At 49.2% G+C, this 20,345-nt stretch overlaps 8 protein-coding genes and 3 non-coding genes across 11 annotated transcripts; 7 read left to right on the forward strand and 4 right to left on the reverse strand.

Moving 5' to 3' along the window:
- Positions 1-638: 638 nt before the first annotated feature.
- On the forward strand, positions 639-2,479 carry APUU_50840S (GMC family oxidoreductase; the record flags this gene model as incomplete). The annotated part of the gene is made up of 2 exons (XM_041705881.1): positions 639-2,175; positions 2,235-2,479. 2 exons carry the CDS (start codon positions 639-641, stop codon positions 2,477-2,479), a joined length of 1,782 nt encoding a protein of 593 aa, XP_041558323.1.
- Positions 2,480-3,679: 1,200 nt separating this feature from the next.
- On the reverse strand, positions 3,680-3,752 carry APUU_t50014A. The gene has a single exon. It is a non-coding gene; the product is annotated as a tRNA-Thr (tRNA).
- A 140-nt stretch (positions 3,753-3,892) lies between these two features.
- Positions 3,893-3,965, reverse strand: APUU_t50015A. Its single transcript has one exon. It is a non-coding gene; the product is annotated as a tRNA-Thr (tRNA).
- Positions 3,966-4,633: 668 nt separating this feature from the next.
- Positions 4,634-4,706, forward strand: APUU_t50016S. The gene has a single exon. It is a non-coding gene; the product is annotated as a tRNA-Thr (tRNA).
- A 323-nt stretch (positions 4,707-5,029) lies between these two features.
- Positions 5,030-5,582, reverse strand: APUU_50841A (uncharacterized protein; the record flags this gene model as incomplete). The annotated part of the gene is made up of 2 exons (XM_041705882.1): positions 5,030-5,161; positions 5,349-5,582. The coding sequence occupies 2 exons, from the start codon at positions 5,580-5,582 to the stop codon at positions 5,030-5,032; spliced, it is 366 nt and encodes a 121-aa protein (XP_041558324.1).
- A 682-nt stretch (positions 5,583-6,264) lies between these two features.
- On the reverse strand, positions 6,265-7,311 carry APUU_50842A (sterol desaturase family protein; the record flags this gene model as incomplete). Its single annotated transcript, XM_041705883.1, has 1 exon — positions 6,265-7,311. The coding sequence occupies one exon, from the start codon at positions 7,309-7,311 to the stop codon at positions 6,265-6,267; it is 1,047 nt and encodes a 348-aa protein (XP_041558325.1).
- Positions 7,312-8,863: 1,552 nt separating this feature from the next.
- APUU_50843S (ABC-F family ATP-binding cassette domain-containing protein) lies at positions 8,864-11,436 on the forward strand (the record flags this gene model as incomplete). Its single annotated transcript, XM_041705885.1, has 7 exons — positions 8,864-8,935; positions 8,986-9,175; positions 9,236-9,448; positions 9,503-9,695; positions 9,746-9,845; positions 9,898-10,992; positions 11,065-11,436. The coding sequence occupies 7 exons, from the start codon at positions 8,864-8,866 to the stop codon at positions 11,434-11,436; spliced, it is 2,235 nt and encodes a 744-aa protein (XP_041558326.1).
- Positions 11,437-12,636: 1,200 nt separating this feature from the next.
- Positions 12,637-14,394, forward strand: APUU_50844S (alpha/beta hydrolase; the record flags this gene model as incomplete). Its single annotated transcript, XM_041705886.1, has 4 exons — positions 12,637-12,938; positions 12,999-13,294; positions 13,351-13,465; positions 13,521-14,394. 4 exons carry the CDS (start codon positions 12,637-12,639, stop codon positions 14,392-14,394), a joined length of 1,587 nt encoding a protein of 528 aa, XP_041558327.1.
- Positions 14,395-14,954: 560 nt separating this feature from the next.
- Positions 14,955-17,233, forward strand: APUU_50845S (uncharacterized protein; the record flags this gene model as incomplete). The annotated part of the gene is made up of 2 exons (XM_041705887.1): positions 14,955-16,284; positions 16,464-17,233. The coding sequence occupies 2 exons, from the start codon at positions 14,955-14,957 to the stop codon at positions 17,231-17,233; spliced, it is 2,100 nt and encodes a 699-aa protein (XP_041558328.1).
- Positions 17,234-17,921: 688 nt separating this feature from the next.
- On the forward strand, positions 17,922-19,713 carry APUU_50846S (uncharacterized protein; the record flags this gene model as incomplete). Its single annotated transcript, XM_041705888.1, has 7 exons — positions 17,922-17,928; positions 17,985-18,193; positions 18,247-19,031; positions 19,086-19,251; positions 19,302-19,470; positions 19,528-19,596; positions 19,652-19,713. The coding sequence occupies 7 exons, from the start codon at positions 17,922-17,924 to the stop codon at positions 19,711-19,713; spliced, it is 1,467 nt and encodes a 488-aa protein (XP_041558329.1).
- A 39-nt stretch (positions 19,714-19,752) lies between these two features.
- APUU_50847S (uncharacterized protein) lies at positions 19,753-20,344 on the forward strand (the record flags this gene model as incomplete). The annotated part of the gene is made up of 2 exons (XM_041705889.1): positions 19,753-19,757; positions 19,810-20,344. The coding sequence occupies 2 exons, from the start codon at positions 19,753-19,755 to the stop codon at positions 20,342-20,344; spliced, it is 540 nt and encodes a 179-aa protein (XP_041558330.1).
- Position 20,345: the final 1 nt, after the last annotated feature.

The raw sequence follows: 20,345 nt of genomic DNA on the forward strand, positions 1-20,345 counted from the left end.
GTAGAACTACTGGAATCGTGATAGCATCCACGATGGGCCCAGGGTGTTGGTGAATGCAATTAGGAACAGCATCGATGTCAGTGGCTGGACCTTTGGACTGAACACTCGGCCCGAGAGCTTGTTCGAAGCTGTCAAAAACAGCGGGGGCCGAGCGATCTCCGCGCTTCTGCGAGCGATTGCCGAGCCTTCGCCGGGCTGGACACCACACCGACACGCATAGAAATTAATAATGGACGATGACACAGGCAGAGAAGCTCACAAAATGCAGTTGGAGAAGGCTTCCCCTCATGAGGGGTTTAGCTCAGCCGTCAGAACCGTCGTGGATCCTATCTCAAACACACACTGTAGATGTTTTTGTTTAACCCAACTAACCATATCCAGTAGCACTACCAACCTGAGATGCGCGTTTGTCGTCTGCATCCATCCATGAACGCCGTCATCACTCGGAATCCGGCAAAGATGAATGTTCAGTCATATATGGAGGCATCGCAATATAAAAACGACGTTGTATCTCATCCATTTTTGCTAGACATCAACACATCAAGTCTTCATATCTTCAAGTCTTCAAGACATTGAATCAATCTCCTACTTTCATCTTCTATTTTCTATCTTCTATCAAATACAACCTCTACCCAGTTATGGCAACTGTTTCTAACGGCGCTGAGTACGACTTTGTCGTCGTCGGCGGTGGTACCGCTGGTAATGCCATTGCGGGTCGTCTCGCTGAGAACCCCAACGTCCGCATTCTCGTTGTCGAAGCTGGTATCCCCAACCCCGACCAGATCGAGCAGATATCCACGCCATCAAAGGCCTTTACTCTCCGTGGAAGCCAGTATGACTGGGCCTACAAGACAACTATGATCAAGCGTGATGACTACGAACGTATTGAAAAGCCCAACACCCGTGGAAAGGCTCTTGGTGGAAGTACATGTGCCAACTACTTCACCTGGATCCCCGGATCAAAACCCACCTTTGACGACTGGGAGGCCTTTGGCGGCAAGGACTGGACCTGGGATAGCTGCGTGGACTACCTGCGCAAGTGCGCCACCTATCACGATGATGAGAAGCTCTACCCGGCTGATCTCAAGAAGATCGGTACCGGCGGCCCTGTGCAGATCTCCCATGCCGACTTGGTCCCTGAGATGGCTGGATTCCGTGATGCGCTCACTCAGGCGTGGGTCTCTAAGGGCCAGCCTCTGACTGAGGACATCTTCGAGGGCGAGATGCGAGGTCTCACCCACTGCGTTGACACTATCCACAAGGGTGAGCGCCAGGGCTCCTTCCTCTACCTGCGAAACAAGCCCAATGTGACTATCCTCTATGGAGTGCAGTCCAAGAACTTGATCATCGACCCGGAAACCCGCGTCTGCTCTGGAGTTACTGTCATCAGCCAGGCCTACAACACCGAGATCAGCGTCTACGCTAGCCGCGAGGTCATTCTGTCTCAGGGCGTGTTCGAGACCCCCAAGCTTCTCATGTTGAGCGGTGTCGGCCCCGCAGCTGAGCTGGCTAAGCATGGAATCAACACTGTCATCGACTCTCCCCACGTTGGTCAGCATCTGCTTGACCACCCCATTGTGCCCTTCGTGCTCCAGGTCAAGGATGGATATGGCCTAGATGATCACGTCCTCCGCCCTGGTCCTCTTAACGATAAGGCTATCGCCACATACAAGCGCGACAAGACCGGCCCTGCCAGCTCTGGATTCCTCGAGCTTGTTGGATTCCCCCGCATTGATGAACGCTTGGAGAAATACCCTGCCTACCGCGAGGCCAAGGCTGCCAACGGTGGACTCGACCCCTTCGGTCCCGCAGGCCAGCCTCACTTCGAACTTGATTTCGTCGGCCTGTTCAGTACTGCCTTCCAATGGCACTACCCTCTTCCCGAGAAGGGTAACTACATGACCACCATCGTCGATCTGCTCCGACCCCTTTCCGAGGGTGAGGTCACCCTGAACAGCTCGAGCGCCCTTGTCCAGCCTAACATCAACCTCAACTTCTTCGGCAATGACCTCGATATCCTGGCCATGCGCGAAGGTGTCCGCTGGACCTACGATGTTCTGACCAACGGTGCCGGATTCAAGGACATCGTTGTCGCCGAATACCCATGGAAGATGCCTCTGCAGTCCGATGAGGAGATGAACAAGGCGGTTCTTGACCGAAGCCAGACTGGTTTCCGTAAGTTTACCCTTTGGATAATATCGTTTAGAGTGGTGCTAATATTATTGAATCTACAGACCCTTGTGGTACCGCACGTCTCTCTAAGAACATCCAGCAAGGTGTTGTTGACAACAAGCTCCGAGTCCACGGAATCCGCAACCTCAGAATTGCCGATGCCTCAGTGATCCCTGTCATCCCTGACTGCCGTATCCAGAACTCTGTCTACATGATTGGTGAGAAGGGCGCCGACATCATCAAGTATGAGCACAAGGACCTCTACGAGCAGCAAAACATCCCGTACTTCCTCCCCAGCAGACTGTGATTTAGACCCTCGGCCTGGAGACGGAGAAGATGATGATCATTGATCATCCCCAGACAGTCCACCGGTCTTTTCGCTAGAGTGCACTATTGGGCCTGGTTGCCTCAAACTTTTATTACTCATGCAGTTTACGGTTTTGTATTTTATAATTCGATTGTTTTATTCCTTAGAACTCTAGAAAATGCATCTCGTCTAATTTCTTCATTCGTCTCGCCCTATCTTTCGCAAAGAATGGTTCCTAGAAGTCACAATTTCCGGCGATATAGTCTAGACTCAAGAGACCAAATAGATGCCTATGGTGTAAACGCCATATGAAGTCTCGAAGAGTCGATGGACTCGATACACAAAATAATGGAACCGGTACGCCAAGCTTTGCGTCTTGGTACCGTCCCACCGGAATCCCCACTGACATTCGACTTCGACTAAAGTTCCAGATCAGCAGGGGCGAAACGGCTGTGTTCTCCGCAAGACCGCAACACTCAACCGGACAGGTTCAGGTTCTCACTCCAGAGTCCAGCGAGTCCAGTCAGTCTTAGCCCGTCTTCTTGGTCCCTACAAGGCTCGTCCAGACTTGGTTTATTGGTGGTAACGCATAAGGTTTCTTGATCCTCTCCAACCCCGCCTCCCTCCCTCATCGACTGTAACATACATAGCCCAATCATGTCCGCGACTGAGAGAAATCGCAATCGCACCCTCGGCATACTTACACCACACCGTACACTGTAGTTACCTAGGTGCCGATGTCAGTGCCACCCACCCTGGCATACTGTAGTCTGTATGTAACATGTGCTCGATGTTCGCGGACGCTGTAGACGAATTATTATCTTCGGTTAACGTTCAGTGCAAGCCACCCTCGTCATACAGGTACAAGGTGGGCTCCGATTAGACGCCGAATGCAGGGGCTGGATGCGGGTTCGCAGCGCTAATTGGCGGCCCAGCGGGGCGTGCGAAAAAGGCGAAACATCAATTCCTTCGTGGGGTGCAACGGTTTTAGAAACTTGAAACGAGAAATTAAATGTGGTTCCGGTGTGGGGGTGTGAAGGTGCGTGGGTTTTGTCTGTAATCTGTGGCCTTTGCATTTTTGCAATAGTAATAAATTTGGTGCTTGGTTCTTACCTAATTTCGCTGTGAGCGTCCTTGTCCCATGAGGCAAAAAACAGGAACATCAATCAAGATCCAAATCAAGATTCAAAAAAACATATTTGCTCACACTCGGATTCGAACCGAGGATCTCATGATTACTAGTCATGCGCTTTACCAACTAAGCCATGCGAGCGGATTGGAATTTTAACTGGTACATTGACTACATCAGCGGACGCCCCAATCCCGACAAGTTCGATATCAAAAATGGACCATCAAAAATTTCGAATTCCTCGATAGTACTCTTACAGAATACTATTTCAAATGGAGCAAAAATGCTCACACTCGGATTCGAACCGAGGATCTCGTGATTACTAGTCACGCGCTTTACCAACTAAGCCATGCGAGCAGGATTAAAGGCCCGTTTCGGCGGTGCTGTCTGGTCTTGGTGTGTGATGCGAGATGGATTTTGATATCGAGATTTGCGGTCCAGTCACCTGCCATCGCCGCTCTATCAAGGGTCGAATACTGCCGAAAATATCATACCACGGGGGATGGAGCTTAGAACAGTATGGAACAGCGCGTCCGGGGGTATGAATAGTAAACCACGGACAAACGTGGCATCACGAAGTCACAACGCGCTGCTCATTGTGGCACCTAAATCAAAAGACCGGGCAGAAAGGATGTATACGAGGGTGTCCTCGACTAATAAGGATAAATGTCCAGGTTTCTCAACTCTCCGGATTTAGTCTTGGAACACCTGCAAAAACCAATATGGTTCCAGTCGGTAGTTCCCCAGGGAGAGCAGTCACAATACCTTATTTGGCTCGAAGCCTGGGCAAGTTTGCCGTGATGGAAAAACATTAAGTTTGGTTACCACTGTCCCACCGTTTATATGCTTGTACATCAGAAGTTAAAATATGAAAAGCAAGAATACGTCCATATCAAGTCCGCCGTATACCAGGGAGTATGTACTATGTAGAGATCTGCGTTACAACGGGACTGCATATCGCTAGCAAATTACGATCAAGCATTTCCAGCACATGGTATCAGTCCCTGCAGGATTTCAACCAATCAGCTCGCATGGCTTAGTTGGTAAAGCGCATGACTAGTAATCATGAGATCCTCGGTTCGAATCCGAGTGTGAGCATTTTTTAACTTTTTGCAATCGCTAATTGATTGCTTCACCAATTCTTCCATCTTATAATTGAAAATAATATACGTAATGACATGAAATCCTCTGGTCATGCAATCTTTCTATTTCTTTTGTTCATCTCTGCGACGATGGTGTTGCGGTACACCCACCATTCAGATGTTTGGTCGCGGATATATATTTCTCATAATTGCAAATAAAAACAATATTATTCGGATAACTAACGCACCTAAGCTGATATTTACAGCTAGTTGGCATTTACAATTTGATCACACGGCAACACCCGCCCATCAAGCACCCTAGTATCATCACGAAGGGGTTTATTCCTCAGGGCCAGTCTTGTATCTATAGTCGGGATGGGCCAGAGTATCCGCGGTAAACGAGTAACTCGTTCGGCGATGGTCAACGCCCGCATTGGTGCTGTCAATGCTGGTCTGGGCTTCCGTGGCTCTCTTTAAGGATGTTAGTACCATGTATCCAACATATTATGGCCACCCGGTATAGGGAAGTGAGAATGGGAGCAGCGAGGCAAGGGAAACCGCCCAACCTAGCGGTCAACCTAGAGTAGACCAGGGCAGGGCAGGGCAGGCAATGGATGATCGGGTAGATAAAGATCATCAATCAAAAGAAACGACCAACCTGGTTATCGGAGCCGAAAGCACCAGTGCCCCCGGTGTTCATGCCACTGCCAGTCTGAGCCTGGGCATCGGCTTGGGTCTGGGCTAGGTTCTCGCCTCTCTGGTTTTGATCCTGGCCTATGTCCATGCCGATGTCTTCAGAGGTAGCCTGAGCCTTGTCTCGGGTGTAATCGACGTTCTCATTGAAGTGTTCGGTGAAGCTTTCCGACTCGTTGAGGTTGACGTTTGGGTTCATTCTGGATGTCATATTGGCCGTGGGAGTTTGGTCTCGGTAAATTTTCCTGTGTTGTAATATGGCGTAGATATGGTCGGAAGATGTAAAGTTTGTTTGAACTATAGGAGGGAGTGACAAGCGAAGTCTAGTTCTCCCCTTATATAAACCCGTATGACGGAGATGAGGTCATGAGTATGCGGAGAGGGACATATCGGTGGAGAGTTTTGGAAAGCCTTGGTTGGGCGAACCTACGCATTGTCCTCGATGAATCCAAAATTCTAAAGGATTATACAATGAGTTATTGGTCGGTGAGCTGGTGTACATATCATTTCCCCGCATGTGGTGAAGCGGTCCTTGGTTGATGCTGAAGTCATAACTATGGGGATGTTGACACAATTGGATCGCGGGGGTTGGGTGATCGGGGAGTGGCGAGAATGACAAACGGCTAGTAACAGTAGTGGTCGGAGAATAAAGTCGTCCATTCATATACAGTAGTTCTGTTCAATTAAAATATAAAGCCATGGCAATAGCTGGAACATAAATTGTATGTACATAATTCTTGTATAAGAGGGTATAGTTATATATCTCGACTCCAGGCAAAGCAAGGAGGTTCCTGGCTAAACCAAGATTCGTCCAACATAATATCATAAGTCTTGTCATGTTTCATTTGCATTGCATCCCAAGTTACCGCGACGCACGACGGTCAATAGAGTGGAACCGGCGCGGTGTTCTCATAATCAATATTATCATTCACGGACTCGATCCGATCGTGACAGGTACCGAAGATGCGGTCCCAGAGGCGTGTCTGCTTGCCATAGTTGTGGCTTTTCCTGTAGCCCTTGCGATGGTGCAAATCATGGTCCTCGATGACAATATCCGCGTTGAGCCAAGTTAGCAACCAACCCATTGTCGAAGCAGATAAACCATGAACACGGAGACCACTGTGTCCTAGTACTTCGGTGAAGGCGACATAAGCATGGCAGATCCACCACTCGTAGAAACCCATGGGCAGTCCGAACGCCTTGAGGGTCATGTAGGTGAAGAACGGTACCCCGACCATGTCGAAGAATTCCTGTTCGTGGTCTGCGTAGGCCGAGAGCAAGGGGTTGGGGTGCTTGGTGAGGTGGTGCGTACGGTGGAACCTCCACAGGAAGCTCACGTCGTGCATCGCCCGGTGGTACCAGTAGAACCAGAAGTCAAGAACGATGCCGTAGAGGCCAATCTCGAGAGGAAGCCATGCCCAGTTCGTGTTACCAGGCAGCCGGTTTGGGTTGTAGGTGAGGTAAATGGACATGATAAGACGCGAACCGGTCGTCTTGTAAAGAGATGCCACAATCTTTGGGATGCCCACATCGGGAATACCGTCACGCTCGTGCTTGTCGCCGTCTAGAAAGCCAAACGTATGACCGAGCCTGCGAAGAAGTTTTGCCTCGTAGATGATGAACAGGTTGAACGCAAGGAAGTAGAAGTTGAATGCGGCAAAGGGGCCGAGATTATAGCCGGTATAGGACGAAAACACTTGGTGGGCGATGAGTGGAAGAGCCGAGTAGGTGAGAATATAGCGGTGTTGCGACCACTGCGGCACATATGGTACCTTTTCGTCCTTCGAGTGTACTGGGACCTCCCTTTCACGTTCAATGGGGTGCAAATCTAGGAAGTCGATGAGGTGGTGGTAGTAAGACCATTCGCTCTTATCGGCATCGCGCCAAGTGGACTTCATAGAGTCCTTGGTATTTACGTTTGTAGCCATGACGATAAAGATAATAACCTCGCTCGTCTGTCGATATCTGATGCGTCTGCATCATGAGAGGAGGGCCCCCCAGAGATTCTTATAGTATCATAGTGGATGAAGTCTGATGCTCGCAAGGAATCACCGATTAGGAAGGCGAGCTTGTCATAGTCGCTTTCATGTGAAATTCCCTCCACGCTGCGATAACCAAACTTGTTCAGACTCCTTGCAGATCCCTCGTCCCAACAAAACCAAATCGCGGGGCCCGGTAGAAGGTTCCATCACTCCGTCCAGCTCCAGATTGGGTAGTCCAGAAGACCCATACTCTATCGAACACGCTTAGTGCATAACTTAGTGCGCTAAGTAATTGTACCACATGAAGCATAGGCGGTTTGTTGAGCTTGCCCCGCACAAAGCATGCCTCTAGTCTGCCGGTTAGGCTCGTATAGAATGTCATACTTTGCAATGGGTCACTACAATGCTTAGATTAGCACCCATAAACAGAGAGGAAAGTGGACCAGTTGGAGCATTTGACACCACATGGTGGTCAATCATCAACGCGGTCTTCAAGACCCGTGGCCGACAGCAGAGCAGCCAAGAATGTTCCGCCATTGTGGGCTCCAGAAGCTTCAAGCTGGCCCATATATCAACAGTAGATAACTTGAGCTCTCAGATGATGCACCTATGCATCAAACTCGGTTGACATGGGAATTATTGAACCACCTAGGGCGAAGATGGGATTGTGAAAAGTGACCAGAGAGGTAGACAACTAAAACTATGGAAGGGAGTTGAGATAGCCCGAAAAACGAAGGAAAGAAGTATATTGAAGTTGAAGAGGGGACACAGTTCAACGTGGGTTGAACTTCTCAGAACGTTGGTTGAAGTTCAGCGTTGGTTGAGATTCGCTTGCGCCCGGTCGAATTTTCAACCAACGATGAACTTATCTTATCAGGGGACTTGAGGCTGAGCTGTATGCCCAGTTGAAGAGCAGCGACTGACATATAGTTATACGTTGTTCGCTGACGATGATCTTGTTCTTGTGCAACCAAGCACGGTCCCTCATACGTATCGTATCACAGAACACTGTTGCCTCAACTCGGATGTCGAGGTACGAATATTGAATTGGAGGTTGGGGAATCGGGATAGTATCGACCCCGGAATATTTACAAAGTTAGTTGAGAAGATGCATGTTTTCGACAGATGGCGTACTTTTTTGAGGAAGTTGGTGTAGACATCCAAGGATGGTGAGTGGTGAACCAGTATGTTGGAAACCACCACATAACTCTATCCTCAGGCCACAATAATCCGAGCTATTCCTTTTTGGGACCCCGCTGCTCGCATTTGAGTCAAAGCATCGCCACGTCTTTTTAAACGAAGCCTGGGAGAACGGGGTGATTCAATTCTTGATGGATGGTTTCATCAGTAATGGATACTATTACTCATAGTCGAATTTGCGTGGAAACGTTCTCAGTATTAATAGCCCTGTGTTTGGCGAATAAATTCTTCCTTCGTTGTTAGCACACAAAGGCCCTTGAACCTATTCATCTTTGGCCCGAGTGTTTGACGCCTGGCCATGGCACCGTCAATTATAGCCACCTGCAAACAGACCCGGTTTCATCTGCTCGATAATCAGCCATCGAGAGAGGTGGGTTTACCGTCCCTCCTTTACGCAGCCAGTATAACTCAGTTTCTTAGATTGATGTGGACGGCCTTACTATCGCAGTCACATCTCCTATAGATACTACAGAAGACTCTCTAAAAACAAAGGGGAAAGGAAAATCCAAAGCCAAAGCCGAAGCAAGAGAACTCATTGCCGACGCGCACTTGCGGCTTAAGGCGGGCGTGCATTATGGATTGATAGGTCGAAATGGAACCGGAAAGTCCAGTGAGTGATGCAGTTCCAATGTCCATTCTTAGGGACTCAAGTGACAGGTTATGCTTGTAGCACTTCTGCGCGCCATGGCAGACAAGTTGGTGCCGGGGATACCGCATTCCACTCGAATAGCCATTTTGCAACAGACAGATGCCGACTCCCGGGAAGGCAAAGGATCTTTTGATGCTGGAAACCAGAAACTGAATGAGGCTGAGAAAAAGTCGGTTCTGGACTATGTTATGGGCAGTGACCACCACCGAAACTATGTTACAGCAAGGATGAATTGTAAGGATACTGGCTACTCTTAAGAAGACCCTTTCTCACAGCGGGTTTGGTTAGACTTGTCAAAAAGTTTCGAGACAGAGGACTCGTTACAACCTGTAAAGGGAATTCGGAAACTCCGTCACGATGACATCGAGAAGCAGCTGTTCTTAGCCCAGAAAAACGCCAGTTTGAAGAGCGGTGCAAGGGGATTGCAAGCGCGCAAAGAGTTGAAATCCATGGAGACGAAACTACAAACTTCCAAAGAGCTGTGAGCCTGCTTCCCAATTGATAACTTCTCAAACAGCTAATTTGTCAAAGTCTCGAGCAGACGAAAGAGGATATCGATGCCGAAGCCATAAAACAGGAGACGCAGGCTGCTGCGGAAACACTGCAAGATCTACAATCACAGTTTGAAGCAGTGAGTACTCCATAAACGACCTATAACTCAGCAATTTTGACGTGTGTGTTAGATGAAACTTGTCGATATAGAGCAGCAAGCCCGTCAGATCCTCATCGGATTGGGCTTCAAAGAGGATGCTTTGAGCAAACAATTTTCAACACTGTCTGGTGGTTGGCGTATGCGCTGCATGCTAGCAAGTGTCTTGATCCAGAATCCCGATATCATGATCCTGGATGAACCGACCAATTTCCTGGATCTTTTAGGAGTGGTCTGGCTAGAGGAATACCTAAAGCAGCTGCGCGACTCGTCACAAACAACGATCGTCCTTGTTTCACACGACAGAGATTTCGTGAACGCTGTTTGCGAAGAAATTGTCATAATCCGAGATCAGAAGCTCACATACTTCAAGGGGAACCTTTCCGCATATGAACAGGACTTTGAAGAACAGAAGTTGTACTGGGGCCGCATGAAAGAGGCCCAGGAGCGCCAGATTGCCCACATGGAAGCAACAGTTCGTGAGGGTATCAAGGTCGGGAAGAAAACAAACGACGACAATAAGCTTCGAATGGCAAAATCGCGGCAGAAGAAACTCGACGATAGAATGGGTGTCCAGGTAAACGCTCGTGGAGGTCGGTTTAAGTTGAACCGAGATTTACCTGGTTATCATTTGAGTGCCCGTGATGAAATTGAAGTTCCACAGGATGAAAAGGGCGTCCTAATAGCCCTGCCTGATCCTTCTGAGCTGCGATTTCCGGGGCCACTGATTTCGTTGGAAGGGATCGTTTTCAAGTACAGAACAGGAGCAGCGCTGGTACTGCAGGGCATTGACCTCGTGATGCACTTAGGAGACCGCGTGGGGATTATGGGCCTTAACGGGTGCGGAAAATCAACACTGATTCGCCTTGTGGCTGGTGTTACGATTCCGACTCAGGGGAAGGTTTCCTCGCATTCGCGGTTAAAGATGGGCTACTATGCTCAACACTCTATCGAGGAGCTTCAAAAGCTGGGCCAGGAAGACCCCAGTCTGACTGCGTTAGGATTAATGACGAAAGAAGTGGAAGGCTCACTCAATGAGGGACAATTACGAGGATTGTTATCATCCCTGGGTCTCCAGGGTAGAATAGTCTCTGATGTCCCGATTCCCCGACTTTCAGGAGGCCAACTCGTAAGCAATGAGAATCGGATGCTCAAAAAAAAAAAAAAAAAAAAAGAAAACTATCTCTGACAATTTAAATAGGTCCGCCTGGCATTGGCAAGAGTTATCTGGAATGCACCACATTTGCTCGTCCTCGATGAAATCACGACCCACCTTGATTTCCATACAGTGACGGCTCTCGCATCAGCACTGTCCACTTTCAGCGGGGCTATATTGCTGGTTTCACACGACCGATTTATGGTCCGAGCAGTAATTGAAGGCAAGAAAGACATCGATCATAAGATGGACGAAGATTTTGAGGGCGCCGAAGAGGAGTCGGACGAATCGCAACCTCGGCGGCGTGTTGTGTACGTTATGAAAGCCGGCACTATGAAGGTCCAAGATAACGGCGTAGAGCAGTTTGAACAGAGTTTAGTGAAGAGGGTGCATAAGATGCTGCCTGCACAAGGGTAGTGTCAGGAGAACATAATCTGCAAAGAAAGGGGTTGGCAGTTTGCAAACTTTTCCAAATATAAAAATCACCGGCAATGTCTATAGACGCCCAGTAAGCTTCCCCTGAGCAAACCCGACCATGTAGACTAGTTTTACCAGACCTGTGTAAGAGGTAAGGAGACGATATTTACAGCCCTCCACGGAAAGGCCTGATAGCCAGTCGTGACATAGCGTAACTGAATTAAGGCTCTGGGTAGTTACCTGGTGTAAGTTGGTCGGGTAATCGCGAGTAAAAGCACTCGCATCTACTCAACACAGTTCTCCAAGCCACCTTGAGGGATTTTATTCCTGCCGCTCTGCAGGATGAGGTCCTGTATGCTGGAATATTAAATGAGCACAACTAGTGCAGCATCATGGCTCGAACTCTGGATTGTGGCAGTCTGTGGGATTGGTCACAAATAACGTGGCATATTAACGTGGCCGTGTCAGACGTTTATCCAAGCCTGGGCCGACACTGCGCTTGGCTAGGCAGAAGGAAGCGCATACCATACTGGAATCCATAGCGGCATCCATCGGTGTAGATTGAAGTATTTCGTCAGCTCGTGTCCGGGCTTAAGGCAGTGCGGTGGACAGAAGTTGGGGAAGAAGGGAGTTGAAGAGGCGAGCCAAGATGGACTGTTCACAAAGAGCAAGGCTGAGTCTGAGTCAGCCTATGATGGCGACAGTTCGCAGAGGAAGCTGTTGGAACGGACTGAGAGTGGATGGGAGAGCAGTTGTTGTGAAGATGGTCGGGCCGGGAGAGGAACGGTGTGGCGATGATTGCCGTTTTTAGCATGATGTTGCGCTCTCTGGTCTCACTCTCACCTCCCACACTTCTCCCTCTGCTACTTGGCATGACTGACATAGCAAGAGATCTGCGGTTTTCTTTGGCTCATCAATTGCGAGCCGCAGGAAGCTGCTCTCAGATCATTACCGATGAACTCGTTGGATTTGATGCTGACAGATCTTCATAGTTGATCTGCTCTCGTGCTTCCTTTTTAGGCTCTACGGAGCGACAGCGCAGGATGCTACGACATCATCGCCCTATTCTTAGTTCTAGACACTATGATTGTGATCAGAAACAAACGCTGTGCAGCTAACTATATAAACCTTTGGGTTGCCAGGCCAAGATGACTATCGAATCTTCAGAACTCAAGGGACTTCATACCTTGAAGCAACATTATGGTTTCGTTTCGCACTCTTCTTTCGACTCTCGCCATACTTGCGACTGCAGAATGCAGTATCAACTGGAAACCCTGCAACCCGCGTGAATTCGATTCAAGCGCTCTGCCTGTACCGTTTCAATGCGGAACACTAGACGTGCCCTTCGACTACACCTCTCGCAACAGCAGTGAGAAGCTAAAGCTCAAGCTGCTGAAGGCGCCTGCGCCGTTGAAATCAAAGGGGACAATCTTGTTCAACATGGGCGGTCCAGGTGTCAAGAATCGAGATGACTTCGCCGGGATTGCTCCTACCTTTATCCCGTAAGCTTCTTCCTGCACTCACAAAATGGGTTGGTTTGGTATACTGATTATCTATGGCAGCTTAACTGGTGGCCAACATGACTTGGTTATCTTTGATACACGCGGAACTGTTGACACTGTCCCATTTTCGTGCTACGATGATCAAATCGAAGCGTTTAACTCTTTTCTCGGCATGGCGCCCGCCAATGAATCAGATACTTCAGTGGGGAGACTATGGGCTCGTGCAGCGGCCGATGCAGAGGCCTGTTTGGAACACTCGGCCAAAAACGGGAGCGTTATAACAACCGCTTTTGTGGCAAGGGATTTAATGTCCGTTGTTGATGCCCTGGAAGAAGACGGCCTGCTGAGATACTGGGGTGAGTACTTCTGTCTATAAACACAAGAAGCAGCACGCTAACGACGCGGGATGCAGGTCTTTCATATGGCACGACCCTCGGCGCGACTGTGGCTGCAATGTTCCCTGATCGTCTCGATAAGGTTATCCTCGACGCTGTACAGAATGTTCACGAATACTATCATGCACAGGCGTAAGAATTAGAATCTACAAAAATCGGGGAGTATTGCTGATATCAAATTCTCCAGAAATTATGAAGAATGGGAAGTGTCTGATGAAAGTTTCTCGGACATCTTTTCCGAATGTGTCAAAGCTGGACCCGAGCGCTGTCTACTGGCCGCACACAATAAGACGGCCGAGGAGTACGAAGCCGCCGCTTATGAACTCTTGGAAATCGTCAAGTACCAGCCAATTCCTGTGGGCAAACTGGTATTGGATTATTCAACAGCCAAGGGCATCTATGCCACAGCCACTTACTCACAGCGTTCCTGGGAGCTCACGACAACCCTTGTTGATAGCATCATGTTTGGCGCCGACACCCCACTTGACGCTGTTCTAGGAACATCGTCGGCTAATCTGACTGCCGAAACTGCTCCAGGCTTCATAGCCGGTGACATTAGCCTGGCGGGAATTTACTGCTCAGACAACCAAAGACGCACGCAGAGTCTTGACGACTTTGCTCCCGTGATCGATAAGCTTTACGACACCAGCAAAATCATGGGAGATCTTGGTGTGGGCTCGTACATGCGATGCCAGCAGTGGAAGATCGAGCCCAAGGAGACCTACAGGGGTAGCTTTGAGCATATACAAACCAGAAAGCCTCTATTAGTCATTGGAAACACCCTCGACGGACACACACCGCTCAAATCTGCATATAACACCAGTTCGATCTTTGAAGGAAGCTCGGTCTTGGAATTGGACGGCAATGGCCATGGCTCCACCGCTGTTCCTTCTGAATGTGGGCTGAAGGCCATTTCTGCTTACTGGGTGAATGGAACGCTACCTGAGAATGGCACAAGATGCCCCAGGGATGTCGAGCCGTTCACGAAAGATTGGTGGCCCGAGGTTTTCAAAGCTGCTGGTGTCAATGAAACATGGATCAAGGCGGGTAACCCAGCTTGAGCTGATGGCTAACTGTCGGGCCAACTGCCTGAAAAGAGAGGGATTTATATGATGGATAGATGTATAATACTCGATATTCCTTCACTTCTATAAATAATGACCAAACAGTGATAGCAATATGATATCAATCATTTCGTCTTTGATATTCAAATCTTTGCTTCGTCCATCTATGTAAACAATTGCATTGGTTAAACCCCCACTTTTGATAAGATGACATAATATCATTAGTAATTACAAAAACCCGCGATGGTTAGTGGCCTTAATAGTGGGCCTGACACTGAAAATTATTAGAGGTCATTGGATGATAGCTGATGTAATGCCTGAGGCAGAAGTACTTAAACATCACTTATCGTTTTCAGGTGGCAGACGATGCTACGCAACGAAAGGACATAGCGCAAGCAAGGCGACCTCGTCCACGAACCGTGATTACCTGATGATATGAACTTGCTTTATGTAACCCCTTTCATCCCTTCACTTTGGATGTAAACTTTCTTCCCCTCAGATGATGCTGAAGACAGCATCGGAAACCTGGCTGCCGTAAAGCAGAATCCCCGCAGATAATGACTGAGTCCGTGCTATTCAGGCGAGGCGTAGTTGGTGCAACTTCGTCCCTCTCTCGAGTTCCCCGCATTTGCACTCAAAGTCTGGCCTGGCGTCGACTAACTCCTTCGTACTCGCGACATGTTACGACAGATCTGAACCCGGGAGCTGCGGATCAAGATGCACCGAGTACCCCTCTCTCCCAGACGCCGTCGACCCGCTGGAATGCCTTGAAAACCGCAAAGCCTTTCTCGGATTTCTTGACGGACACCTTCAACCGCCAGCATGATTATCTCAGAATTAGCGTCACGGAGCGCTGCAACCTCCGTTGCTTATACTGCATGCCTGAAGAAGGGGTGCCGCTCTCCCCGCCCGCCCACCTTCTGACTTCACCAGAAATTGTGTACCTCTCATCGTTATTCGTCTCGCAAGGCGTGAAGAAGATCCGTCTGACCGGCGGTGAGCCAACTGTTAGGAGGGATATCGTTCCTCTCATGCAGTCGATCGGAGAACTCCGGAGAGATGGGCTCCGGGAGCTATGCTTGACTACAAATGGGATCTCGCTACATCGGAAACTTGAGCCCATGGTGGAGGCTGGCTTGACTGGGGTAAATCTTAGCCTGGATACCCTGGATCCGTTCCAGTTCCAAATTATGACGAGGAGGAAGGGTTTTGACGCCGTTATGAAGAGTATCGACCGCATTCTGGAGTTGAATAAAATGGGAGCTGGGATCAAACTCAAGATCAACTGTGTCGTGATGCGAGGACTGAATGAACGGGAGATCATCCCGTTTGTTGAATTGGGGCGTGATAGTCCCATTGAAGTGCGTTTTATCGAGTATATGCCTTTCGATGGCAACAAGTGGAGTCAAGGGAAGATGGTCTCGTACCAAGAGATGCTGGATATTATCCGGGAGAAATATCCAACAGTGGAGAAGGTGACAGACCACAAGAACGACACGAGCAAGACTTATCGGGTCCCCGGATTCCAGGGCAAACTCGGGTTTATTACAAGTATGACCCATAATTTCTGCGGGACATGCAACCGCCTTCGCATTACGGGTGATGGAAACCTTAAAGTGTGCCTATTTGGAAATTCAGAGGTCTCGTTGCGAGACATCATCCGGCAGCAGAATAATGGTGAACCTATCGACGCTTCTGTATTGGAGGACTTGGGACTCCTCGAGACAGCACGAAACGCAGCGCGCATCCACGACGAGGGCGGCCTTGTCGATCAAAGAGAGAGGGAAATCCTCGATATTATTGGCATGGCAGTGAAACGAAAGAAGGCGAAGCACGCCGGAATGGGAGAGTTGGAAAACATGAAGAACCGGCCCATGATCCTTATTGGTGGGTAGGCACTATCCCACCCCGACATAACGCTACGAAAAGAAATCATAGACCTTTGAGGTATATATGTACCTGCGTACTGCTTATGTTTTCTTTGATATGGAGGCGTTCATTACTGCATCGAGTAGTAATATGGCTTTTTGCGTTGCAGTTGAGAGTTGCTGATAGGCGTGACTTAGATAATTTGAGAGAAGTTCAGAAAAACGCAAGGTATTCATCCCGCGGGTCACCACTTGTGGCTAGGAGTCAGTGGAAAAACATACCGACGCATGTACTTGGCGCTGGAGCGCCAACAGCCACACAAATCCGACTATTTCACCCAAAACCTAGCAACGCCGGGAAATGGGGTCAACCACCCCGCAAAGACAACAGCTCAAAGCCTACACCTCTCCCAACATCTTCCGACCCCGACCTACCACATTTAAACCGCTCACAGAAAGTGCACATGACACTTATCGACGAGAAACCGGAGACGAAACGACTGGCAACGGCCACCTGCATGGTCCATTTCTCCAACCGACGGCCCTGGGAGCTACTCCGTGAAGGCAAAGGCACCCATAAAGGAGACGTCTTTAGCATTGCGCGCATCGCTGGTATCACCGCCGCCAAGAAGACACCCGATATTGTCCCTCTCTGTCACCCTGGGCTCGGTTTAACAGGAGTAGAGGTGGACGTTAAGCTGCTGGGTCCACCTACCAGTGGCGATGAGAAGACGCTGGCATCGGCATCAATGGAACATGGGGCAATGCATGTAATGGCGACCGTGAGCTGCTTGGGCCGAACGGGCGTGGAGATGGAAGCCATGACTGCGACAATGGGAGCTGCGCTGACGGTGTACGACATGTTGAAGGCGGTTGACAAGGGCATGGTCATTGGAGGGGTGAAGCTTTTGGAGAAGATGGGGGGAAAGAGTGGGCATTGGGTTCGGGAGGAAGTTGTTAAGGACTAATTGATATTTATGACTTCTAAATCATGACCTCTGGCTTGTAGTGAAGATGGCAGACACCATCTTCCAGTCACGGGCTCTGGCGTTCTTTCTATTATTCTAGAATTCTCTTTCCATCATCAAATTAACCCACCTGGTCCCCTACACTACGTTGTTTTATTTTTTATTTTTTATTTTTTTCCAGTTCTGGATTCAATTCTAGGGCCCAGCATCGATCAATCTTTGGATCAAATCGGTACCTCTCTATGGTTCCGTAGGGCTGAAACCCAAGCTTTTGCCATGCCACTGTCCCGCAACAACATTTTGGCCTCCTGAATCCTGATTGCTCGGTCCTTTTTAAGAAAGTCGGGTTGAACTGAAAATGAACCACCGTCTCTCCTGCCCCCTCCTGAGTTTCTCGTGATGACAACACCGAACCCGTTCGAGACCGAGGAGGCGCTTTAGAGGGTGGCCCTACGGTGGGTAGCGGTGTGGACTGCCCTGCCCGTTGGGCCATCCATGGCGCGGCCCACGCCAATCGATGATCCAGCAAAGCGCTGAATTTTCTCAATAACACTCCCCCCTGTCCACTCGCTATCGCCCCATCTGGCTATTCCCTGCAGCCTGGCCGTTATTCTCAGAATCATGTTTTTTGCCCGTCTCTTCTCCAACGTCTTTTCCAGCATTCCCCTTCCCGCTACCGTCGCCCCTGATGACCCGTAAGCAACCCCGTCTCACAAACTGCTATGAAATCGCTGACTGAGTACCTGGACAGCCCGGCGTTGTCTCCGGCTTGCATGCACGGGCATATCTGCTCTACTGCCGCCGTCTAGCTTTCTCGCGCTTCACTATGCATATTTTATCGTAGTTTCCTTGATCAGCAGCCTCATCTTTTGGGGGGTGTCGAATCCTTCCCGGAGCGTTTCGTACACTGATTCTCTGTTTATGTGCGTCAGTGCTATTACAGGTGCTGGGTTGAATAGCGTACGCATTTTCTCGTTTACTGGCTTGAATGGGCGCTGGCTAACTGATACCAGGTTGAGGCGTCCACATTAAGCACTTTCCAGCAGGTTATTATGTTTGTGCTTCTTATGCTAGGACATGCCATCCTCATCTCGATCACGGTACTTCATGTTCGGAAGAGAGCTTTTCAGCATAAATTCAAGGGGATATCCCATGCTCTCGCGCGACGGCCAGCTCAGGAAGCGCCCGCGCCTAATTTGCAATCGGACGTTCCTCTTGAAGAGAGAACCGATACCAAGGGTTATCTGTCAGCAAATACTCTTCCCCTGGAGAGTTCAAGCCGTTCCACGATCAGGATTGATGCGCAGCCTACGGACACTAACCATCACGGTATCTCCCGCGATCGTTCAGCACCTGCTTCACCCAAGAACGGTATCGACGCACCATTGGACTTGAATTACCAAGAGTATGGGGCTAGGGATAGCTACAACTCGTTGAACAAAGCTCAGTTTATGCCCTCCATGGGACTCTGGCGAGGAACTCAGAAATATTTTGAGTCAAAGGGGCTCATTTCGCGAAACTCTCAGTTTCACGGATTGACCCCGGAAGAAAGGGAGAGACTCCAAGGGGTTGAGTACAAGGCTGTTTCGTTCTTATCGGTCATTGTTCCACTGTACTGGCTGTCTTTCCTGTGCTGCGGGATCATGAGCATGGGAATATGGTTAGAAGTCAATAAACCGCAAATTCCTCGAGACAACGGCCTGTCACCATTCTGGACGGGTGCATTTTTTGCGGTTTCTGCGTTCGTGAACAGTGGTATGGGAATTCTGGATGCCAATATGACAGCCTTACAAACAGAGTATGCTCTTGTTACCGTGCGTTAGGTTATCGGCCATACTAATTGGTTATATAGTGCTTACCCCGTCATCACGATGGGACTTTTGATTCTCGCCGGGAATACCCTTTATCCTTGTTTTTTGCGCCTCATCATTTGGTGTATGAGGCGATCAATGCCGGATCTACCAGCATGGAAATCATGGAGAGTTACGTTGGATTTCATTCTCGACCATCCCCGAAGGGTATGTTTGGCACAACCTTGGAAACTATTTTCATATCTGACGGAAGCCAGGTGTACACAAACCTTTTTCCGGCTCGCCATACATGGTACCTGCTGGCAACCGTTATCATCTTCAATGGTATTGATTGGGCCGGCTTTGAGGTTTTGGCCATCGGGAATAAAGAGATTGAGGGCCTACCAACTGGATACCGAATTCTCGATGGCCTCTTTCAGGCGCTAGGTAATTGAGCCAATCTTCTTTGATCCAACCGCCCTAATTAATATGTCTGGTTTGCAGCTGTTCGCGCGGGAGGATTCTCTGTCGTCACAATTTCCGACCTACGTCAGGGATTGCTTGTCCTATACGGTAAGCATAAGTACTCTTATATTCCAAGTTTGAATTGAGCTAATATTTTATCCAGTTCTCATGATGGTGGGGATTCCTTTGGATGCGTATTTCTACGATATAAACCAGCTAACATGATTCATTCAGTACGTATCGCCTTTTCCAGTGTTGATTACTATGAGGTATGTTGCTCCTGCTCAAGATATTACCGCACCATGGTAACTGACTTCGCAGGCATACAAATGTATACGAAGAACGCTCTTTGGGAATATACGCCGAGGACGAAACGTCATACGACTACGACAAACCTCCCGAAAATTCGATCACCGATATGGTGCGCCGGCATCTCCTCACGAAAGAGGGCACACGCCGACACTTCCTTCGCGAACAATTGAAAGACCAACTTAGCCACGACCTCTGGTGGATCGCGCTGGCCGTGTTTTTCATCTCTATCATAGAATCGAGCAACTACAACAGGGACCCAGTGGGATACTCGACTTTCAACATTCTCTTTGAAGTAATCTCCGGCTACGGCTGTGTCGGTATTAGCACAGGCTACCCAGGCAGGGATCTTTCATTCTGTGGAGTTTGGCATTCCCTTAGCAAGCTCATACTGGCGGCGGTCGCGTTACGAGGTCGTCATCGCGGCCTCCCCGTTGCTATCGACAAAGCTATCATGTTGCCGAATGAGTCTCATGCGTGGGCTGAAGAGGAAGATGCTGCCTTGAGGCGGGAGCAATCCCGTGTTTGTGGACCTGCAAGTGTTTAAT

This window comes from Aspergillus puulaauensis, chromosome 5 (assembly GCF_016861865.1).
Source record: "Aspergillus puulaauensis MK2 DNA, chromosome 5, nearly complete sequence".
Lineage (NCBI taxonomy): Eukaryota > Fungi > Ascomycota > Eurotiomycetes > Eurotiales > Aspergillaceae > Aspergillus > Aspergillus puulaauensis.